Raw genomic sequence first — 25884 nt, forward strand, 5'->3', positions numbered from 1 at the left:
TTCCCAAGAGACGGGAGAATCAGGATCGGGTCTATCCCCGGGTCTCGCGTGCGTATCCTCTCGTACACACGCGTTCGTCGTGACTCCGGGGTGGGGGATGCGCCGCGAAAGAGAGAGAGACAGCCGAGAGAGTATGACAGGCGGGCACACAAACGCGCGGGTACGCCGTATAAATACAAGCGGTCGCGTTCGCTCGCGCTTAGTTGCTGCGATACTCGATTCACGTGACGGACGGTCGATCGAGCGCGCCTCGATCCTCGCAAACGCTCGCAAGCCTTCTCCGACGAGCTCTCCCGTGTATACCGTACAGGCCTTCGACTGTCTATTGCGTGCGTGCGTGCGTGCGTGCGTGCTGTTCGACAACGAGAACGCGAATTGAGGGGGAGGGGAGGGGGAGAAAGAACGGCTCTCTCGCTCCGCTCGCCCCTTCGTCGCGATGTTTTAACCGCGCGTGTGTGCTTGATGAGAAGCGGAGTACGGGAGAAAGGGGATATAATTATATAATCGAGAGGATACAAAGAGAGAGAAGAGGGAGGGGGGTAAAGAGATATTCGATAGGAAACAATCTTTCGTGACATCTCGTGTTCCTATCCCCCGGAAGGATCGTCGTATTTTTGCCTGGCCGAGCGTAATGTTGCGAAACAACAGCAAAGAGGTCCGACCCCTGCCGCCTGCGGCGGGCGAGGGCTGATATCAAGGTAAAGAATCGTCTCGAGAATCACCAGAATCCTAGAAACGAAGATTCGCTTTGCAAAGAGGAGGCATCCGGGAATCCTCATTGACTCGGTCGATCGGCTCGCGTAGAAAACGTTTGAAAACGGAGCACGGAGCAATAAATGAAAATATATATATATATATAAATAAACGCGGATCTCTCTCTCTCTCTCCCTTTCTCTCTGTCTCCAGTTGGGTCAACGATCGCGCGGATCCCGTGACGCGTTCTCTTCTCTCGCTCCACGGGCGTATTCGCCGATATCGGAGCATACGCGCCGAACGTCGACGGCGTCGTCGACGGCGTCGCGAGTGAAAAGGCGGTCGACCGTTCGTTCGGTTGCTTTCACCGGCGACGAGCGGCGCCGATGGAATAATGCCGCGCCGATTTAACGCTCCTCGCCTATACGCGTCTATAGATGTATCGTAACCTTGTGAGAGACAGAGAGAGAGAGAGAGAGAGAGAGAGAAAAGATAAGATTCCCTCGCGTCCGAAGCGAAAAGCCGCAAGAGAGTGTCCGCTCGTTCCCTTTGTCGACGACGCTTCGGAATTCGCGGACGCCGCAGCCTTTGGTAACCTTCGACGGCTTCGCCGTCGGTGTGTAATATAATATTAAACGGGCATACCTGGAATCTCTCGGTTGGACACTCGGACACCCGTTCGCGAACGTCGTGACTCCAGCCCGTTGTAAATTACACGGTCAACGCCACCGGGACGCGCGACTCTTTCTCTTCGTTAGGATCTCGGTGAATACATATATATATTAAACGTGTATCTCTCGCGCCAGCTGACCATCGACGATCTTTCTGGTGGAGAAGGCACCAGCGACTTCGCAGAAGAGAGCGAGCGGGCTGTTCGGGTACGGCTATTCTATCCTCGTCCGATCTTCGACGGCCTTGCGGCTGCGTAAGACGTTAACCCGGCGTTTAGCGGTATCAGCGACGACGCGAACGTGCGGTCTTTCGCAACGGCGGTTCTCCTCTCGGTGTGTACAGCCAGTAAATACTTAATCTGAAACGCGAAGTGACCCCCGGTGACCTCGATATACGAGATACCAAACGCTCGGACGCTTTCTGCGATGCGCAATACCGTGCGTCTGTGAACCGCTCGTGGACCATTCCGGTTAGCATGGAAACAGCCAAGATGTACATCAGCGAGCCGCAGAACGGCCACACGGCCACCAAGTACGCGTCGACCAACTCCATCCCGGCGACGATGCTGGAGCAGGAGTCGTCGCTGGCGAGGATCTTCGGTATCGGGAGGCAGCGCGAGAACGCGGCGATCCTGCGCGACAACAAGACCCGCCGGCACAGCGTTCTGGAGGATCTCAAGGCCCGGCGGGACAGCCTCTTCCAGAGGGCCCGTAGGGCCAGCGTGTTCGAGGAGAAGGAGAACACCGCCAAGGACAGTACCAAGGACAACGCGAAGAACGACATTAAGGACGACAATGCGAGGGAGAAACCGAAGGACAAGAGGAGGAGCAGCGAGAGCAACGGGGGGGGCGGTAGGAGGGGCTCGGTGTTCTACGTGTCCGAGGACCTGCTGGAGGAGAATCAGGAGGTGCTCGAGAACGAGGACCGTGACCGCGTGACCCAGGAGGCAAAGAAGGGACGCCGAAAGTCCTGGCATCCGCTCGTTAAACCGCCCAAGCTAGATCGCAAGAGGCGGAAGGGCGTGTCCGGCGTCCCCTCGCAGACCGGCAGTACGGAAGGGCTCTTCTCGCAGAGCTACCCGCGACAGAAGAGGCCGTCCTGGTGGAACATTTTCGTCCCGGACTCGGTCACCAGGTATTTCACCTTGCGATTGTTTTATCACCCGGCTGCGCTGCCCGCGCGAACGCTGAACACCCGTTGTTTTCGTGAATGATCACGTACCCGTTGCGACAATCTCCGAGTAAGTCGTACAGTGAAAACTTGCTCTTAAACGATTAATTGGGGGGTAAGCGAAAGTGAGGCGTATAAGTCTTATAAGAAAAAACGGAACACAGCAAACTGAATGAACCATGTAACGAAATTAAGTGCCATGAATATATTATGTACTTTCGATACGAACCTTTTCGGTGATATCGTGCACCGACTAAGAAGGCGAAAGAATTCACGACGCGATAAGGAATATAAATTTCGGCGTAATTCGTTTTATATTTTATGCCGCTTAATTATTTGGTAAATAAATTTCACCGTTAATCTTTTCGAACGATTCGGCCGTACGTCGATTGCAATTAATAATCATTAAGCGGTCGTTGAGGGGTTGTAAAAATGTGTCTCGCACCGCTCGAGAAAACTTACTCGCGGCGAAAAACGAGTAAGTAATACTTTAAAGGACCATAATGTTACCGGTACATGCCATAATCCCAAATATTAATGCTCGACTCGCGCGGTAACTTTCACAATGATATATTCGTATGCGTTTCTGGCTGACCTCCAATGTACAGGCGAGAATAACGATTAAGATAAGCGATATACAATCTGAGTGCTTAATTAATTCTCAGTAATTTCCAATAATTCGAGAAAAATTACACCTTTCTCGATTTTGACAGACTTTTATGTCACGTAATTTCAACTTTTGCAATATCATAATCAATTTGTATCACCGTATAATTTTAGATGCTGTAACGTGCAGTTAATTGAATAATTTTAAATCACTATTGCATGGATGTAAAAATTTGTTGCGAAATTACACAGACAATTGTTCGTCTTAGATTATCGTTTTAATCTTTTATTTTTATGCAATTGATACACATGAACACTCGACTCGTAAATTTAATTTTGAGTAAAAAGTCGCGAATAAACGCGTGCCGTTTAGATAAATATTTTGAGATGTCATCGGCGTTGAAGTTTATAATCTGGGCTTGCGGAAATCTTTTGTCGTGTTCATCAGAGAACATTATCGTTTTAGATAACGTTTCTTTGCAAATTCTTTATAGTATTTTTTTGCGAAAATATAAGTCGATAATAAAAAGCATATATAACAGATGCAATTATTAATGCGGAAGCATTAATAAAAAGAATATTAGGAAGACAAAGAGTTACGAAATCCTTTTTAGCTCACAGAGCTTGAATCTTACCAAAACTTTATTTAAGATATTTAAGAACAAATATTTAAACGCGGTCTGTTTTCCGTAAAGCACAGTCCTTTTGACAGATGAGACTGGACAAAGAACTTGTTTCTTCTTCGTTTTAGTGTGAAAATATTGTCGGTGAAAACAACGGACATTTCGAATGGGAAAACATGACAGGGAAATTAAATGCGGAACAAAAATAAATAAGATTATCGAAGAGTTCAAGATTAAATTCTGGCGTCATCTTGTTTTCACAGTTTTCCAGCTGGAAGTAATGTGACATTTTTATTTCGAGGAAATAGAATTTTCGATACTTTAATATTTTCCCGAACAATGTCTCCGGGAACATTTTATGAAAGTCCCGCGTTGCATTGCAATCTCGCGATTTCTCTACGAAAGACTTACCCGCGGAAGTCACCGCGAAAAATCAGCGTTGCCCCTTTACAATTTACCATAAAATCTATCCCAGCTGGCTGAACCGGACGATCATTCCGATGAACGTGCTTAGTGAATAATCTGTAGAAAGTTTCAACTTTAATTATATTACATAATTCACATGCGCGATTGATTTCCTGAGTCGCGGATCTAGAGAAATAGATATTATCTGGAAGGATACATTTCCTTTTATTCATTAGAATTCGAACTATTTGCAGAATTTCGTTTGTGACGAAATTTTAGAGAGAAAAATTTTAAAAAAAAAAAATTTTTTTTTCGATTATGTCATATTACAGTAAATGAGCGATATTTTCTTTTATATCTCAAAACCGGAAACATTGCTGAAGTTTGAATCTTTTATTCTCTCGTGCTTTAAACTGTCAACACTACCCGTCTACTACATTGATACCGATGTTTGCATTATTTAATCAACGCAACTTGTTGATAACTTCTGCCATGTGTTATCTCGTTCGATTCATTGTGAATCTTGCTGTCTGCGCTATCGTCGACGTTACACAGTACAAAATATTTTGTATTTATATTATACCAGTTGAAATTGTATTAATTTTAACATACTCGAGTGCTAGTGTAACACAATATAATTGTGTTATTTAAATATTTTTAAATTAGCATTCAACGTCCCTTAATGTTTATAACAATTTATGCATGGATTGAACAAATAATATAGAAATAATACAATTTTGAAACGTAAATTTTAAAATAAATGAATAAATATTGTATATGTCGACATATTAGAAATAATTTGAATGAAATATGTTTTCAGATTTTGTTTTTCAATGGTATTAAAGTGTTATACTTTTTGTATGTTAATGTCTTGAATATAATATTTGTTATTTTTCTAAAATATCTATCTTGCGTTAAATTAACAGAAAGATTTGAGTACTCATTTGGTACATGCGATATATGTTAAAATTAAGACAAATTTTCCAACTGTGTAACATTAATTATAAAAGGTTGTAAAAAATTGGTTTGAACTCCGAAAATATCTTTTTGCTACTCTCATACTTTATTTATAAGAATACATAAATAATTAATGACAAATAATAACAATTGCTTCTATATGAAAAATTAATTTTATTTTTAGTAATATAATAATTTATCACAATTTTTTAATATTTAATTATTTCTCAAATACATTAATAATTAAAGAGTTAAAAATTAATTTAAAAAGACTAGAGTATTAAAAAAATATATTTATACATACATATATACATGAAATATATTAAACAACACACACACAACACAGACATTGCTAGAAGAATTTATTACGTTCACCACTATGAATACGTTTTGAAATGTACTGATAACTGAGTACTAAAAATCCATAGTTCTTATCGTGTGCTATAGGTTTTCTGTATTCTGTCGGCACATTTTGAAACGTATTCTATATCTGAAACGTATCCTATGCTGAAAACAAAGAACCGTTAATCTCAACGCAATTGTTCAACTTATTTCTTTTTTTCGCGCTATTTCTTGTACGAATAAAACTCAAGTGTATCGCGGTCGAAAAATTTTGACTCGTCAAGACGGATTACTCGGAATATTTGGAGGGATACAGGCAAGGCTCTTTGTGACTTGACTCACACAAACCGGTCGCAAGATCTTAAAATAGCCCTCTCTGTCATTAAATATTTTTTTTTCTTTCATGGCCCCTCTGCACTTCTCTTTTTTACATAAGGTACAAGTTTTATCAAGTTATGTCAGTCATCAATATTTTTCATTAATTACATTGTTTCTGATATACATTTAAATAAAGATGTGATTGTAAACTAAAAGACATTGGCCTCAGAACTGGTTATACTGGTTCCAGAAGATTTTGAATAATACACATTATTATGAAAAAAGAGGCTGTGTAACATCTGAAGTGTTTGTTTTATAACATTCGAAATAGATTTTTTTCAAAGTTTCAATCCTTTTATCTAAATAATAGTATTGATACATTTTTCATCATAATAAGAATAATTTAACCAAACACTTTATTTTGAAAAACAAATATTATTTTATCATACAGTGTAATTCATTCTCAAGAAATGCGATGTATACAATCAAAAGCGTTTTAAATGCATAATCATGTAGCAATTATTTGTACACAAAAGCATATGTAATATGAGACTTTGAAGGCAGATGTTACACCTGGATTCAAGTACACCGCGACCTTACATAATTCGCAGGCCTCCTCCACCGCATTTTATCGACCGACACGAAATTACTGGGTGACATGTTCCGTCCGTATTTATAGGAAAGATTTTGCATAATCGTGTTTGCACGGCTATTACTTTCCTTCCTTTAGCATCTTTAGACGTGTAGCGGCAGTTATGCATTTTACTCAGCGACCTTATTGCGCCTCAGCCACGCATTATGCAAACTAGGACAACGATTATTGTCGCTGGAAGTATCGATGTTTTTTCTGATGAAGCGAGAATCAGCATACGTATGATTTCATAGAACTTTTATAAAATCTCGACAAAAATTTTTCTGACATTTTGAAAACAATGTTTCTTCAACAAATATAATTGGAAAATACAAAAATGCTTTCCAATTGTGATTGTTAAATTTAATCTTTTGCTATTAATGTTATATTAAATTGAAACATTTGTGTTAATTAATTTAACATACATCGCATGTCCCAAATGGTTTACTTATATTTTGTTAATATTTTAATGTTATTATTAAAATAATTTTGTTAACTTAAATTCTTTATTTTAAATTAAAAGGAAAAAATAGATTTGTTATCAATCTGTCTTATATTGTGTACGTATTTAACATTCGACAAAAACTGTACGAAAAGAAATTTTATTAGTGCTTTATTGATACCTTTATTTATTAGAAAGAAAAAATTCTGATTTTAAGTATTACAAGAGTGCACATAATTCATAAATGCGTTATAAACTATATAAAATCTGTTTATTAAAAAATTAAAATTGAAATATTCAAAAATCTGTACAAGAAATATATGTATTAAATTGATAGAATAGAAAAGGGAGTGAGAGAGAGAGAGAGAGAGAGAGTGTGTGTGTGTGTGTGTGTGTGTGTTGTGTAGAGAATTTTGTGGTTTTTATTATATTATATTTTAACACAACATAGATATTTTCCCTTCTTTCTCTCTCTCTCTCTCATAATTTTTCTCTTTTGATATTTTATAATTAATTCGACAAGCAAGACAACTTGACAATGCTAAACAATTGTCCCACCTACCGTGGGACTTCATCGTCTTCAAGCACGCAAGGTGTGTCCTTATCCGTTGGTCGCTTGCGTAAAATGCGTGCGACGCAACTGAGTGAGACGGGACAGCGTCGTTACGCTCTGATTCCTCCATTTCTGATCATTCCGACGTCTTTTATGGCGCACCTAGCAAGTACAAGGCATCCAATAGCAATTTAGACTGGCCTCTCATTCCGGCTATCTGCTCCCTTTTTTTCACTCGTAGCGTTACGAATCGCATATATACGATTTACGCTTTATAAAGCGTAACACATCCCGAGCAAGTTAAACTTTCCACACGGAAGTTACATTTCGACCGTGATAAATGTTTCGTGATGTTTTGTATGAACTGAATCACGTACTATCATCACACCGTAGAATAAGATTTTGTATTTATTTAAAAATTGATCCTTATTAGTTTTTTTTTGTGTTAAATTTTAAACATATTTAAGTGTTAATTTAAATAATGTGATTATATTGTTTAAATATTTTGTGTTAAATTAATATTCTTTTGTTACATTTCTTCGCGTTAAAATAATACATTCTAAATAAATAAAATAAATAACATAAAAAGAATGTAGTTTTAAAACACAAATTCTAAAATTAATGAATAAAATGTACGTGTCTACATATCATAAATATTAATTTTTCAAGAATAGTCACACTCTGTTTCCAAATTGGACCAAAATGTTACATTTTCTGTATTAATTTTTTACATATAATATTTATGTTATTTTCTAACATATTAATCTTGTATTAAATAAACACAAAAATTTGAATAACCATTTAGAACATGTAATATGTTAAACTTAACACAAATTTTCCAAGTGTACAATATATTTCGATAATCGCTTCGGATAAATAACTGACTTAGAGTAACCAAATCTAATGTATAATTTCTTATTTTTAAGTGTTTAGGGTTTGATAATAGTTTGCGAAATAATACTACAAAGTTTTTGAATTCTGACATGAATCTGTACGTGTATGGCAATAATTTTCGTTTTGCAAGAAACTCTAATATACTATCCATTATATTTTTAGAGGATTAACAATATTTCACGGAATCACGCTACATAATTTTCAAATTTTGATATGACTGCGGGCAATAACTTTTCCATAATAACAGACCCATTTGCAAAACAAACGTTTTACAAAACTAGAACGTTTCAACGGCAAGTAAACGCCATGTTTGCATTTCACGTAGCAATGGTAAAACAATTTAACAATTTCAACGCTTTCCGGATAGGTTTTCCCTCCCCTCGAGAGTTGTACACGCGCGCGCCGGAGAAAGAATAGATTCCACGCGCAGGAAAATTGTCGTTGAGTCATTACTGGCGTACCTAACAAACTACAAATTATCTTTCTCAAGGAATGGGAAATTCAGGTCGGAGCGCCGCAACATTGCGGGAGCGCGGAAGTAAAGTCGCTCTTAAGCACCGCAGCACTTAATCGTTCTGCGAGAGAAAGAGCCTCTCCGCGCTCTCGCAACTTAAATACTTCGTATGCATGACGTACGCATCTTACAACCAGCGGCAGATTCGGTCGGCGAGAGAAACATATTACGAACCATCGAGAATAGAATATCCGATACCGCCGCTGACAAATTACAGCTACGAAGCGCGACGTTTTATTATGACGTGACTTAATATACGATGATATTATCGTTGTTTATTGTACGCGGCTCGTATAATTGTTTAAATTATTATTTATTATATGCTCATTGGTTCTTACGTTTTCTTTGTTTATGACTCGATGCTTCCACATTACGTCATTTGTCAAAAATCAATACCGTCTCCGCGCATGTATGAATAATCCGCCTGAATTTTTGACGGGCTTTTTGCCTCGACCGGTTGGGAGACGGATTCGGAACCAGTTTCTGAATCGCGCGAAACGTTGCATTTGCATTGAGCGCGGCTGAAAGGGTGCCAATGATGCGCGGTGCGATATACGAGCTCTCTCACGCAAAACAAGCGGCGCGCCACGGGAAGATTACGATATTTTATTTTTACTCCACGTCGAGCGCGCGGCGCCGATTTCCAGAGGCGCGAGATGCACATTCTCGCGAGACGCGGAACGGGGGACTCGTTTCGACGCTTTATTACTTTAAAAATGCAACAGTCGGGAGGAGAGTGCTTTCACGATGGCGTGCAACAACGTGGCAGTTTCACGGGAACGACAAACGCAGATTTATGCGATAACAACCAACCGATTTAATGAAATAGGAAGCGTGTAGGAAACGCAAATAGAAAGCCAGGCATGCAGTCAATATTATGTCACAGTGCGTGTGTGGCGATGGCTGTAGTATTTATATTTTTATTCCCTATCAAATTCGGTTTTCGTACCTCATTACGAACCTTTTCAGGCTCTGCATCTATGACGTGGCGGTAACGTCTTTGTGATACAAGATGAAAATTTTTTTCCAATCTGACATTATTAAAAAAAACAGGATATATGACTTCGGTTTATTATAAACGTAATACTTTTTTCATAATTGTGTTCATTTTGTATTTGTGTATCTTTTATTAATAAAAAAGTTTTTAACCCTCTAATTGTAGGACAGAAATCTGTGCCATTTTTGTTGAAAAGTTTTACAATTTTATCCACAAATTTATTCTTTACATTTTTGGGATCGCTGATTTCGAATTTAAGATCAGAATTTCAAAATTAAAAATGACGGATCCATTATAGAAACTTATTTTCAAGAAAATATGATTATTCTTAAAAACTTTAATGCGCTATATTGCATCCCCCATTTTGAATTTTGTAATTTTAATATAAAATTTAGATTTAGCGACATTTTCAAGAAAATCTGATTATTTTTTAAAACTTTGATGCACCTTACTGCATCCGTCATTTTGAATTTTCCAATTTACCCAAAAACCTTGGAATACTTGCCACTGTAAAAATTCCGGTAACTAATTAACTTTCTTTTTATCGAGATGCACATATATGTGTCATCCACAGCGAAGGGGTTAAATAATTTTGAGTCATATGAATTTTATTTGTATAACTTGTTAGATACTAGAATTGAATTAAAAAATTTACAATTTAAAATAATTAATGTATAATTAGTTTAAAATATGAAAATTTTATGCTATTGCGATTTATGCTTAGATTAGTTGATATTTAATAAATCTCTTAGTAATCGATATATACATATGTTCGACTTCGTGAATTTCTTTGTCACGGTTGAAACATGGTCTGTCATGGATTAACAAACTTCATCTATTGCATACCGTAAAAGATCCGAGTACCTATAACATTAATTCTTTCACTTGCAGGAGAAACGACGAAATTTGCGTGCGGTCTTATCATTAATTAAATCTTGTTGTCCTGCCGGATACTATCTTTGCAGGTACAGTGTATATCTACCATAACTGCGAAATGGCAATGAAAACTGTTGGCTTAAGATTATAAAATGCGGAGTGGGGGAAAACGCTTTGGCCGGCGTGACTCGGTATCGACGCAATCGAGTGATATATGATCGTCGGCGAGTGCCGGTCGCGTTGCGCTTGCAGTTTGGTCGGCCCTGCTGCACCGCATGCAGCGGCATGGGGACTATTAGAAAGTCGAGCTCCCGCGAGTTACGAGCCCCCTCCCCCCCTCTCCATCCCCGACGAAACGCGGCTGAGCAGCGAATTTCATAACGAGCGGGATTCTGTCGTCGCCGCGAAATCCACGAAACGCTCTTCTGCGCGAAAGAGAAGAGAGGAAAACGCGACGAGAGGAGAAAAAAATTCCCCGCCCGCACTATTTTCTCTCATTCGCCGTTACTTGCTTACCACGTATTTTTAACGCGTCGCGTGTCGTCCTTCCGAAAACATTGTTGTTTTACAAAATCAATTTTTCACGGGTGAGTGGAAGAGGGGGGAGGGAAGCTGGAAAACTGCGATGTAGGAGATAAAAAATTAATTCCCGGTTACTCGGGAATAACGAAATATTTTTTAAAAATTAACACAAACGTAAAAACGTTCAATGAATACGGAAGAATGGAATTTTTTATAAGTGTACATTAAATTGAAGTCGAAAATATTGTTCCGCGCCCCGTATTGATGTCAAATTGATGAGAACATTAACGTTTAAATGATCAAATGGCTTTTCTTGAAGCTGAAATAATGGCTTTCTATTAGTACCGCTATTACTACTACCGGTAGCGCTATTTGTAAACGCCGTGACTGTTTTATTTCGTAACAATCGGTTCCGCGAGTTCAAAAGAGAACAACGAAAACGCGTGCACACACGGTGCATTGTAATTGAACAATGACGATAGGTGACGCCATTGGTTGATGAACGGTACACGTGCATCGTTTGACAGCCCGGGAGCTTCGGCGTTTATTCGATGCGGATATAAATGGGGACGTCGATGGGAATTTTACTATGAAACGAACGCAAAATTGATAACGTCAGGCCATAGTGCCGCCGTGAATGCGAAATTCCACAGTCTGACGCTCAACTGACTTTTATCTCCGCGGCAAAGGCGCGCGTGTGAAAGAATTTAAGAAGGAAGTGCGAGAAAATGGTTATACGAATATTACCGCGCGCGAGTAAACAATGGGCTCTTACTTACGTCGTGTTCGTTCACGCGAACAATGGCCGGGGTTAACGGTACTCGCACGATATTCTATCGTGAAGAACTTCGGAAACGTCAAAAGTTGGACTGGATTGTATCCAGGATCGAATAAATTCCACTGTTCTAATAATAAAGATGACATAATCGTTGACATATCGCGACGGGAATATACATTTTTATTTATTGCACTTAATTTATCTTTCTCCTACAAACAGGACAAATAGGCAATAATTATAAGAAATGTAACCGCGCTAAAACCGCGTGCCTCTGATTTATGTCCTTGCAACATTTTGCATTCTTAAATTTCTGCACGCCCGACGAAATCCCGGATTATTTAATTTATACAGCGACTTAAAAAAACCTCGTTGAAATTATACATATATTCAGCTTCTTGTATTTGAAAAAAATTTATTGCGTCGTTTTATTTGTTTATTACACCGAGACGATTTATTTCGCCGGACTGATGTCTTGATCACAGAACCGAATAGCAAGACCCTCACAGATATTTCATGAATGCAAACTGACGTTTACAAATGACAAATGAGGCGCGATGAATGCATGCAGTTTGAGCGTTAATTAAGAACAATGATAAGTCTGATAAGCCTCAGGGAAAAGGAACCATAAAGGCATTGTACTGTACGAATTATAATTGACCTTGGTAATTAATCTAAACACTGTTATATTTTTGTGCTCTCGCGAACGACAATTTGCGCCATCCGCAGGTCGTAAATCGCGATAAAACTCTGTAATGTAGCGTGGATTTCTATGCTCTATATACACCCGCGCATTCATCGTTCATTCCGTAATCCAGCTTTGTTTTGTAAGGCGTTCATTAAACCTGGCCGCGACCCAGACTGCAACTCCGTATCTTTCCTTGCATCTCGGGAATTCTTGGCAGCCGATACTACGTCAATCGGGAGACGGCACGTCGTGTGCAAGGCGCCAACACACGCAACAGCTGTTTGTTACTGTTGCTTAACGTGAGCTAAACGGCCAGATTTTTCGATGCGAGCGAGTTTGTTACTGCTGGGACACGCATTTTTGGGTCATGATGTAATTATTCCCGGGATTTTATACGCTCCTCATTTACCGCGTTATTTATTTTCGAATAAACGCAAAAAATAGAGAATCTTTTCTCCGCGTAAATCCGCGGATATAATTTTTTATAAGTTTTTTTTCGCTACAAGCGATACAACAGAAATATTCAAAAATGTTATTTAACTTCGGCGTCTATACTTGGAAATTTAGAAATATACGATTACGATGACGTTATTATTTGTAAAATGATGATCGCGTTAAAATCTCTGAGATTCTAATCTCTGTGGCTCGATGACTCATGCATGTATGTCTCAATATTTATCGTGTTGCTTCTTTACTTAATAATTTTTTGAACTATAATATGGAATTTTTAACCGAAATATGATCAAATAAAATATGACAAAATTTCCGAATAGTCAACTAATCAAGTGTGAAGAAAATTCTAGGAACGAAGCTTTACAAGTGCCAGATAAATATCGAAAGACCTTGTTCTTCCGGATATCCGGAGTATGAAAAATGAAAGCGAAAATAGCGGAATAGTAACTTGATTATACTTTGTAAGACATTCACTTTTCGCTCGCGGCAAATCGTTTATTTTTCACGCGGAAGTCATGACTAAATGCCGTCGATTAATAAGATAGATTGCATAGAAAGTGAGTCAGCAATTGATAATAATGATTATCTATTCAATAATGACATTTGTGGACGAGCTCATCAAAGGAGAGATGAAAAAATTGTCGCCCCGATAATAAGATTGATACATGGCACGAGATGTGATAATTCAAGAGTGGCGAACATGGAGGATCTTTATGAACGTATTACATTTTTTATTTAATCGATTATAGTAGATGGGATAATTTAACGATAATCTCTGAACTTTTGCATCGATTGTGTAATGGCGTCGTAACGGGAGATTGTAACCTAAGATGAGACGTTAAAATTATATTTAATCACACCATGTCTTGAATTATAGTTTATACTATATAATACCTTTTATATATTTTGTGCTAATATTAATCTGTGATGAGAGCTCGACCATGTAAATGAGAAAAATGATCAAAGCACGTGTCACACATACACGTGCGCCCGCGTATATCGTGTTATGTATATAGCAATTACGTGATGTTCTAAAATTAGTGTTTTTTTTATTGTAGATTCTTAAATTAATATTCCTTTTTAGTAACATCCATTAATTATATGCAGAGAACTATTAATTGTTAAACTATTTATTGATATTTAATTGTTAAACTATTTATTAATGTTTAATTAATAATAAGCTAAAAATTTTTGCTTAATATTAAAATTAAGCTAAAATTTTTCTCTTTACGGGATTTTAAATTAAAAATAATTAGAGATAAAAAGACCTTCTGCAGAATCAATTAGACCAGTTGGGCGTTGTATCTTAAAATACGAAATGTAATACGCAGAAAAGAATTAAACTTTTTTATTTTTTCGCACAGCTGCAGTAATTTCTCGCGCAATGTTATAACGCGCACATGTTGAGCACGAGGCACATCGTTTGCGGCTTTACGATTTATGAATTCATAATTACCATGATGATTATATCACCGTGTATGGTTTGGCTCGCGCCACAAAACGTAACTAGAAAATTAATTTCTGCGCCTAATTGCCATTCCAAATTAACAACTCGACTTCCATGGTGAAGGCCACTAGTTTCGGCAGGTGGGCTTTAATAATGACAAAACGAAACGACCGTCCGCCGGAAATCACGCGCGTCGAATAAGCCGATCGATTGGCAATCGTCTCGAAGAATTGCTCGCCGCAAATGGTGCTACGGATCGATAAAATGCATCGATTGTATAACGATAAATGTGTTTAAATTCCTGCAACGATCCCGATGTACGCGCTGCGAATACATGTATCTTGCGTTTTAAGTTACACGTTGTCATTCGATATTATGGTCGCGATATGGCTGCGAAAGGGACAGACAATGATTCAATATCTTCAATCAAGTCTTTGAAATTCCAAAGAGAAAAAATTTTGATATTTTCTAAATTAAAAATTTTTAATCACTGATAATCGATATCATTGTAAGTCGAGAATTAATATTATGCTAGAAAATTGACAATTGATGTCGCATATTTGTTTACATTTTTTATTTTAGGATTTTTGATAATTGATTAATTAACTAATGTGAATTTTATTTATTTATATCACGATGTAGTAATTAATTAATCATTATTATATTCGATTGGGATACATAAGAAAACATAAGCGCGAGTGTTGTAACTAGAAATGAAAGCTAATTATGTGCAAGAAAAACATTTTATTAGCTCGAAAAGTGACGAAATAGTCTTGGTAATGATATTTTCTTTCGACCTTCGCAATCCTTTGATACCAACAGAAGAGTGTTGTTTTGTCCTCGTTTATTAGTTCCTTCTTAAATTAATTGAACGAAGGTATCAATTAGGCGGAAGCTAGATGTCCTCGATTTACGCTGTTTTTCGAAGCGGAAGCATCTGGCTTTCCATCAAGAAACACACCGAGAATACGCGATTTGAATGAAAAATTCGCATCCTCTCTTATTTATTTATATATCCTACTATATTCTACCTATCATGCGAGGTTTTATTCCAGAAACAAAGAGAATATTTTATTAAACATTTATTTTATATACACGTATATTTTTCAAGACATATTTCGAAATAATTATATATTTTATAAAGGTTTATGTAACCTATAAATAATAATGTTTTTATAAAAAATTTTAGCGTAATAGTAAACACATAGAGTACAAATTATATTTTTGATGCAACAAAATCCTTAGAATTTCCGTGAGAACGAAATTCCATGTTGCATCTTTATTTTCTTCTCCTTTTTTTCCCGCTTATGATCGGTATTTCCGCTTAATTTGCAGGACGATAACATAGAGAGTACATTGCACGATTCTCTTTCCGTCTACAACGGAATTTCCACGTTGCTTTGAGTCACGGTTAATAAGTTTTGTCAACGGAGAAAAGATCTTGTATGAATTAAGAATAATGTCAGTTGAGACTGCATTGAAAAAAGCACTTGCCAAAGAAAATGATAGCAATATGAACACGTTGTATTTTAAATAGAATTGGTTGATTAGAAAATAATTTTTAAAATATTGAATTTTTTGATTTTATTATTTCGCACTTTAATTCTAAAAATGTCATTTATTATCACGCAATTAATTGTTGTGTTTCTCAGAAGATTATATATTATATATTCACTTTTGTTTTTAATTTAAATATTCACAAAGTCTTTTTAGATGTTTTCTTTTATTCACTTTATAGAGAAGCTTCTCTCTAATGATTACATTCAGCATTTTCTCGAATTATTTTTTATTCGACTTTATCAGAATATTAATGATATTCTTTATCATAGTATGTACTATCAGGAAAACTGAGAAAATCTGGAATTTTCAGATAATTCCTATTTTATCATGGATTTTCGTGGAATTTTATTGGAACTTAGGGAAATTTTTACTTTTAATTCTGTCTCTCTTTTTCTGGACAAAATTACTTTCATCATTTTTTTTCCTCATTTTTGCTAATACATGTCGATGACCGATTAGCAATAAATATGGCATATAAATTCATGTACATTCTCGCGTGACTCGCGAGAAATTTTTATTACAAAATTAATGACAATGAAAGACAGTACATTATTCTTAATTGGCGTTGTGCGTTTAATCACGTTCCGTATCCTGTACTTTTAATGAGCTACATTGCCGGCGCGAATCGTTATATGCTATCCAGTATTCGTATTATTTCTTTTAGTATTGTCTGAAATTTAATATTCAAAACTCGAATGACTTTCCTTTGTATAAGGAACATTAAAAGATACAATAAAATGAATTTATTTCAAATTTGCATTAAAAATATTTTGTAATATTACTTGGAATTTTGAATAAAATTCAGTCAGTGAAAAAAGGAATAACATGAACTAGATAGCGTGCGCAATGTAGCTCATTAAAAGTGGATGCGAATATGATAAGCACACAACTCCAATTAAGAATAATTAAGAAAAAATCGAGAATTCTTAGGAAAATCTTTCACAAAATTTGAGCACTCTATTTATGCTCCAATGCAGTGCTTCGGTCAGTTTTGTTCCTAGGACGATCAATTTTTCGAACAGCATTCCGCGACGGTTTCGATCTCATCGCGATTGTACCATATGGTACATTACATCGATTACATTATACGGGCGAGGTTACGTCATAAAGTAATGCGGTTTGTGGCACACGAGGCGGCACAAATCGAGTTTATCCTTTGCGAATTCCCGGAGCCCCGCCTCGTTAAAACAACGCCGACAGCCAGCGGAGTTTCCGTCTCGGCGGCCAACGTTGTTCCTGAACAACCTGATTGCCACACACAGATGTAACAGACACAGATGCAGACACACACACATTCCGTACTCTCTTTCCGTAAAGTTTGTCTTCCGGTGACGGAGTTTGGCGTTAGATATCGATCCAACGTCGTCGAGGACAACGAGTTTCATCCTTGCGGTTCTCGGACGATCGTTAAACGAGAGTCGAACAACGACGGGGAAGAACATCTCCGCGTCGTTGTTGCCCGATGGAAACACCGATGCCGTGTTTGCTTTGCCGGCTCGTTAACGGAGAAACCGGGGGAATCCTCTCGTCTCTTCTCGTCTCGTTTTATCGAGTTTCCTTCGTACCTGCCGGAGACGGATTCAGAGCCTAACAAACATACGGCTCTGAAAGCCGTTTTCTATCCTATCGTTGAGACATGAACAATCATTTCAATGCTAATCATAATAATTAAAGATACGATAATGTATTCAATGCGCACAGTGAAGAAACACAGATAGCGGATGCGCAATAATACGAGTTGCTTCGTAAGCTATAAAATACGGATAACGATATCGATCGATTTGTGCGTCACAAAGGAACTTTACGAAGCCAATATCGTGCCACGTATTATTAAAAAAAAAAAAAGGAAAACAGTATATAACCATATAATAGCGCGATTATCGCTTACGTCTAACGTAGCAGTAGCTTTATCGTCCATGATGGAATATTTTATTTATTGCCAGTAAATCTTACGAGCGATCCTTCTCCAAGTTCAAATAACGGAAATAATAAAAATAATGCACATCTGGAATAATAAGGGATTTCCCGCTAGTGCCCGTATTTGCGGAACAGATGTGCATAATGAAATCCTGTCGGCGTAAAACGCTAAATTTAATTCGGATCGGACATTGAATTCGGATTCGAGACGTTAAGCGGCGCGATGTACCGCGAAAAGAAATCATCTTGGCACGATGCCCCATCTTGCCAATTTGGCGGCGTGTCGTGGCTTTATGAAATATGATAATAGGAGAATAAAGTCAATTCGCGCGTAAAACTTCTTGGTAGACTGGTGTATTTATTACACGCTCTTGGACGTATAAATGAACATTTTATTAGTTGCGTTTATTTCATGCGTTTTCGCTCGCAGAATTGCAACATGCAATTTTGGCGAATGCACATGCAGAAAAGTGTCAATTCTGCCAAGAAAAGTGATATTTAATTTATTTTTTTATTTTATTTTATAATAAGTAACGATTAGCTTTAACAACGAATTTTTTTTCTTGAACGTCTTAAAATATTCTTATATCACGAAATTTAGAAAAAGCATTGTCATATATTAAAAAAAATATTTTCGAAAAAATGTTACAAATAAATTCGAAGAAAAGTCAAATCAATAAATCGAATTTTGCTTTATTTTAATATTTACACAATATATTTTAAATAAAGACAACTATATTTGCAGATATAATGAATTTATGAATTATTTGAAACAAAGGATATTTATTTGATTTAATTACGTATTTTTCTATAGATAAGTAAATGTTATTTATTTCAAATTTACACAAGTAAATAATGAGTGTATTTTGAGACTATTCTTTAAAAAGATATTCTTTCCAAATAATACCGTCACTTAAAAGAAGAAATCAAGAATCTAAGAAAAAGTAATGCTTTTCTTAACGTGAGAATGATATTTTTCTATGTGCAATTTTCGACGTTCTGTATCTTAAATAGATCAGAAATTCGCTACGCAGGCACACGTGCAAAATTCCCAACCCTTTTTGAATCGTTGCCCTTTTTTTATCTCCTTCTCTTTTTCCCTTAACGTAAATGTCACGTCTGTCTCTCATTGAAACGAGCGATTACGTCGCGCCGTGTTAAGAAACAATTCCGACGATTCCGCTCGAGCAGTTCGTTTAATCTTAATCACGTGCCGCCGTAGCTCAATTAATATATCCGCCGACAATGAATCGCCCTCGCGGTTTCGTCACGGCGGACAGGAGGTTTCCCCGTCGACGCGCGTGCCGCGGAGGAGACCGGGGAACTCGGGTGACGACGCCGGGAACATAACACACCGGGACGCGATTATCGCAGGAAATGTCGAAATCGCTCGTCCGCACGCGCGCGTGCTCGCGTGCCGCCTTTCTCTCTTTCGACGGCTCGCCGATGCGCGATCCTAAATTCCATCGTGTAGCGTGTATGTGTGTGTAAGAGGTGCCTCGCGCGTGATCTCGGTCACGCAGCTCGTCGTCGTCGTCGTCTCGTCGTCGTCGCTCGGGAAAATTGCGCCGCCGCCGTCTGTGCACGTACCGTCCGTTACTACTGCGCCCAGGAGGCGGTGCGGCGGATTACCGCACGGACACGTAACTCGAGCCATTTGAGTCGCGCTCGAGCGTAAGGAGGTCATCCGAAACCGTGCGTTATTAACTGTTGATTGCCGATTGCTCGCAATCGACTGTCTATTTGTATCGTCGTTAGAGTACGAAATGGTTTCTCGGCGAAACTTTTCAGAAAGATTCAGGTGCGCTGAGGTGGATTGATGATTCTCCTTCTTTTCCCGGCGACGTGCAATTGTGTTACGTTGCCGTTTTAATTTGCATTTGTGAATGAAGTCTCCTCTGCAATTCGCTGTTTGCGTGTTTTGGAAGCCCAATTCAAAAAGCTTACGGCGGAACTTTATGAAATATTTCGTTTATTTCTGCTATTAATGTTCTTACTAAAATTGTATTTCATATTGTTATTAAATAATAGTTGACTAAGTTGTTTATTGCTTATTTATGTAAAAATATTTATGAAAGTTAAACGTATATAAAATAAAAAAAATATATATTTAAAATCATGAAGTTTTAAAAAAATATAACTGACAAATATTAAACTTGTATACAATTTAATTAGATTGATGTAACATATTTATTGATCTTTTATTAAACTTTGTATTAATTAATAAGAAAATTAAAACTTTTTTGAGAAAAAAATTGAAAAAAAAAATCGAACAAGAAAAAATTACAAAGAAGGAAATTTAAAATTTCAAAATTGATGATGATTTGTTTTGATTTTGTGAAAATTTTGTTTGAATAAATATGGCAATATTTAGTAACAAATTTTTAATATTATTCTCATTTTAATATACATATGTAAATATGGCACGCTTGACGTCAAAATTGCGTTTTAAAATTATTGTCACTGCTCACAGTGTGTGAAACTGTATAAACTGGGAGAACTTGAATAAGAGGAAAACGCCTGCGAAAAAATTTACATTGTTATCCATGTTAGACACGCACAGCTGTTTATAGTGGCCTATCTTCAGGGCGTTTTCATTAAGTTGTAATAACTGAAGTAAGAGTAGTGAAGAAGTATTGTTTGAAAACACGATTGATATTACTACTGAATTAGCTTTATCTGTTACATAATTCTTTGAAATAGATATAATTGCATCATCATTTCTTTATTGCCACTCCCATTTCCTACGTTACAGAGAAAAATTTTTCGTTATATTTTACCATAAAATTTGCTACAAGTTTTACTGTGTCATGATAAGCTTGAAACAACTTAGCAACCTATCAAATTAATATTGTGAGTAATGACAGTAATTTTTAAAATAGACAAAACGACATGTTATAAACTGCTTAATAAAAAATATCAAACAGCATTATAAAAGATTCCAAGACAAAATTTTTACAGAGATAAATTTTTTTGTATAATAATACATGATTATACACGAAAATTGGTTTCTGTATGAATTTCTATATGGCTATATTTAAATGTATATATATCGTATTTTGAAAAAACATACTTATTCTAATAGGGTTTCGAATCTCTGTCTCACGTTTTATTTTTATTTTGATAAATTTATTATATATTACATATATTATTTACAATATAAATAGTGTCGATTAATTACCATCCTGCATAAATAAAAAATTATCATGAATGACTAAGTTAGGTTAAAAATATGGCGTAATAGAAAATTTATGAGATATCGTTTATATATTTATCGCTACTTGGCATTTATTCCTTGTCATTTAAAAACAAAATCTATTAAAACAAAATTTATCTACACACTTTACTATAAAAGAATTAAACATATTTTATATTTTATTATTTTAAAATGTAAAATATGTGTCGTACATAATAAATAAATTAGAGAAAATTACATAAATTCTTCGAATACAATGTTATTTTATTATCATGATTTTCCAGATAAATTTTATGAGAAAATTTTCTCTTTGTATACATTCAAATAAACTACGCGGTCTCATTAATTAAAGAGAAGTTCAGATTGATAAATTGTAAAATATAAAGTAATTAGTTCTAGGAAGAAATTATATAGACATATATATGAGTTTGTGGCTCGGACTCCGGGATTTATAAAATTCCAATATTGCGTATCAACGGGCAAATATTACAGAACGCGCTTATATGTTCTCATTGAAGGTTCAGTTGATTGGCTCGAGCTACAAATTTATTATTTATATCTCGATGACCGAGAACTCGCAGCGGAACAGCGGCCTATTAATCGTTCCCCTCACATCGGGATTTTTATAATTAACTATGCTTCGTCACGCAATCGTGAAGCATGTACGTTCTCAGGCAAATATCTCAGCGTGTCTTTCAACCCTCTCCGCGAGAAAAATCGCGGACGCGTAACTCATGAACACCGCGAAGTGTTTACGCAAATATTTGGTTCCTTTGGCGAAGTATTTCCCGAGCGTGAAGCAACGGGCGCGTAAACAAGGGTCGTCGAAATTGTGCCAGAGCTATTTATATATATATATCTGTCCGCTTATATTTACCCGAACCGGTGAAAACGGCCGCGCATGCCGTTAGGTCACTTAATTAAATATTGTTCGACAATTTATTTTATTTCTACCCCCGGAATGTCGCACGGTTACGTACGGCAACGTTAATTTCGCCGGCTTTTAGACTCCGTTTCGACGGCTAATTATTGGCACACCGATCGTACTATGTACGTAGCGGCGTAATTTATGCTGCCTGAATCACCAGTAAAATCTGGCTTTGCGCAAATTTCCGAGGCCCATGCGGTCAAGCGAACGAAATGAATCACATCCGAAAGTACAGAGCGCTGTATTTGCATATTATTATTTATTCCCGCTCGGCTTTGTGCTCCGGATATATACGGCGCAAAGTTTCCGAATTTATGTCTTCCGAAACATAAAATGTTTCTCGCAATTTTGTTTACTGTGTTTACGCGTGCGCTGCCTTTTGGCTCTCATATTGCTTCCAGTTGCTACCGAGCTGTTAAATATCACAGCACTAAGTATAAAGATGACCGTAATTACTGAGGAAACGTTTCTTTAAAACAAATTTGCCGCCTGAAAGAAGCCAATTTCATCGTTTAATATTCATCGGCAATATGGTTTGATTATTCGCCAAATAAATTATCTAAGCTACTTTTTTTCTTAAAAGCCGATTAAACATCATATTTCTTTGTGTAACATTTCTAGTGAATAATTTCTCTGGCGATGAAAAGAGGGAATTTATTTCTCTTGTAAAATCAACCGGCGCTTCTTTTAAAAAGCTCGACAGATTAGGGTATTTCTATTAGTTATATTTTATTGTATGAAAAAAATACACATTGTTTCGAGGAAAGAGGCGATTTTCTTTTGGAGGAGAGAGAGAGAGAGAAAGAGAGAGAGAGAGAGAGAGAGAGAGAGAGAGAGAGAGAGAGACACAACCGTTTAACTGGAGCGAGTCATTGCTAACGAGCGAGCCCGCTAAGCCGCGTCAAATCGAATTAAAACGTCGGATGCAATTAGCGCGAGAAGAGACGCAGCCTCCCGTGTGTTACATATGTACGCGCGAGCCGCGCGCAAAACGTACTCCTGAAATTGGCCGAATCGAATGCGGCCGCACGAAGTGTGTGTAACTGTATTTCGCGATTCACGCGCACGTTTTGCAGACAACACTTATCGCAAGCACGAATCGACAAATAACAAAGCTGCATGCGCATCTCCAGTAGAGTGCTACAATGCATTACTGTACACATCATCGATAGCTTTCTGACGATATTATTTCATTTTAAATTTTTATCGAAGGAATTTTTATTTTTGAATGCGAGCGTCTTGCTCCCGCCGAGTTTTGCTTTCGCATCCACGCATGTTTTTTTTTTTTTTTATTTTTTTATTCAGTAGTTTCTGCCGCACGCTTGGAGTGAGAATTTCTACCTGCAGGACACGTTTCTACGCAGAGCGAATATTTTGGAAAAAGTAATGTTGTTACGTTAATTGTACATTTTTAAATATTATAACAATAGAAACATATTTTGAATTATCGAATATGTTTCACTGAGATTTAAAAAAATGTAATAAAAAATTTGTTTTGCAAGCAGACGTGATGATATAATATTATTTCGACATGCGCGAAATTAAAAAACATGCTGTACCTGTTAAATCGCATGTTCATACGTTACGAAATTAAAATGTCAAGCACGCAAGGTCGCTCATTAAATTCCGCCAGAGGTTAAAATACTTCGTATACTCTGCGAATGGAAAACAGTTTTTCCAAGTAGAAATTTCTAAGCGTGTGCTGCAGTTAATCTTTTTCTTTCAATTTAATTATGATTTTAGTTTTTTAAGCTTCCTGCGCACGCGTAGATTGCATGTGTTTTCATCATCCTTGTTTTGGATTGTCTGTTGCATCCCAGGTCCAGGCGAATGTCCCAGGATGTCATGTCCTCGAAATCAACGGAGAACCTCTCAACGTCTTACTTCAGGTACGTTAAAAACAATACGCATACACGCACCATCGTCCTATCACTTCTCTATTTTTCTCTGGACTTCAGCAGCAACAACTAAGTATCATAAATAGTTATGATTTCATTAATTGATGTTTAGAATGTAGTGTGATTGTGCATCCCTTAGAAATGCACGCAAGATTGCACATGAAGAGCATGTGAGAACGTAAACAGATATTTCGAAGTAGAATCTCGAGTTTTTTTTAAAGTGACGTTATTTTTTTGTATCGACGGCGATTCTGGCTACAAAATCTAATAATACGTTTATTACATTGATTACGTTTATTAAGAAATTCTATATTTCTGAAAAGTGAAACATAAAGCAATCGTAAAGGAAATTCAGCAGAGGTGTCGCTTACGACAATGAGCTGTTGCTGTGACATAAACGCAAGTTCATTCACCGACTTTTTCCATTTACGTTTCTTTCTTTTTTCCCCCCCTTACGCGTTGCGCTATAATCGCATTATTCAAAACCCGTTCGTTTCGCAGAAATCTCATTGGGCCTTTATCTTTGTCGGCCACGCGTCCGTAGACGACACGACTTGTGGAGGTAACTTGCACAGTGCACGGTTCGTTGCATCGTGAAATTGCGTTTTGTTATGGCTAAGCGAGATTGCCTCCACTGAGCTGAGCGTTTTACAAATAGTGCCGTGCCAAACTATTAGCGTCTACTACCCGCGTACATACCACAATATGTTCTGCGGGAATAAGTCGACGAGTGCCCTCTCTCGACTCTATTTCCGGATGTACTGGTGACTTGATTCCATTCCAGAGACGTAAACCGCAAATAGAAAATACCTTTTCATTATCCGATGTTCCCGCGCGTTTTATTTTCGCTACTCTGTATCAGTTTCGCTTTACGACACTTCGAGCTGTTCGGTCGTCCCTTTTCTTTCGAACGAAAATTCCTTGAGAGTTTTGCAGACCGACATTTTGTAGTTTCGAAGTGTAACTGTGCGGGGAATTTTAAGTTAATCATTAAAAAGCGCGTGGAAAAGTAAAACGCCCGCGTCTCGATTCATTTCCCGTTCGATTCTATCTTCTCCGATCTATTTTTCGCTGATTTCGCTTTGCCTAATCAAATTTGTTGCGCAACGAGCTCGGGATATAAACGAGAGTAAAGCTAATTAACGACCGCGTTTACTCTATTACAGGAGCAAGAGCCGTAGCGTGGATCATGGATTTACGGCGCCCTTCGATTTGGATGCTCTACGAAATAAGGTCGAAGGACGTTTCGAATCTGTGGATAAGCTCTCGAGAGGTGAGTCCCCACGTTATTACATTATTAATTGATTGAAGCGGTTGATTGCGTCTGATATTTCGTGTAAAAAAACATTCTAACCGCATACATCGAGAAAAAAAGCAGTTGCAGTAATCATATCAGTATAATTTATAGTCATTTACCACTCAATTATTTTTCTAGTTATCCAACAAAATAAATTATAGTTTATTTTTTTGTTTAAGCTTATATTAAAATTCTCATAGTCATAATATTGGTTTATGTAACTTACACTGAGAAAAAAGTTATTAAATTGGCAAAATTTGTCAACTTAATTAAATTTCTTTAATTTAATTATTTATGTATTTCACTTAAATATATAAATACTTGAAGTTCAAGTACATTCTGTATTCAAATTAAATACATAAATGGTTCAACGGAAAAGAATTTAGCCAAATTGAAAAATTTAGTTAACTACTTTTTTTCTCAGTGTATGATGTGCTTGTCATAATCAAAATGGAACTTTTAATATTTAAATTGTGCTATAAAGCAATCATTATAAGCATCACTATATGA

The 25884-nt window shown here is 37.1% G+C and overlaps 1 protein-coding gene across 3 annotated transcripts; it reads left to right on the forward strand.

The window, feature by feature from the left end:
- Positions 1-483: 483 nt before the first annotated feature.
- On the forward strand, positions 484-25397 carry LOC118644080. Of its 3 annotated transcripts, none has more exons than XM_036294583.1 (4): positions 484-698; positions 1500-2499; positions 24000-24068; positions 25244-25397. In XM_036294583.1, exons 2-4 carry the CDS (start codon positions 1841-1843, stop codon positions 25380-25382), a joined length of 867 nt encoding a protein of 288 aa, XP_036150476.1. In that variant the 5' UTR covers positions 484-698; positions 1500-1840; the 3' UTR covers positions 25383-25397. The 3 variants fall into 3 exon arrangements, with proteins under 3 accessions (XP_036150476.1, XP_036150477.1, XP_036150478.1); XM_036294584.1 differs by having other exon boundaries at positions 1531-2499; XM_036294585.1 differs by lacking the exon at positions 24000-24068.
- The last annotated feature ends 487 nt before the right edge of the window (positions 25398-25884 follow it).

The sequence above is a fragment of the Monomorium pharaonis genome, unplaced genomic scaffold (genome assembly GCF_013373865.1).
Source record: "Monomorium pharaonis isolate MP-MQ-018 unplaced genomic scaffold, ASM1337386v2 scaffold_330, whole genome shotgun sequence".
NCBI lineage: Eukaryota > Metazoa > Arthropoda > Insecta > Hymenoptera > Formicidae > Monomorium > Monomorium pharaonis.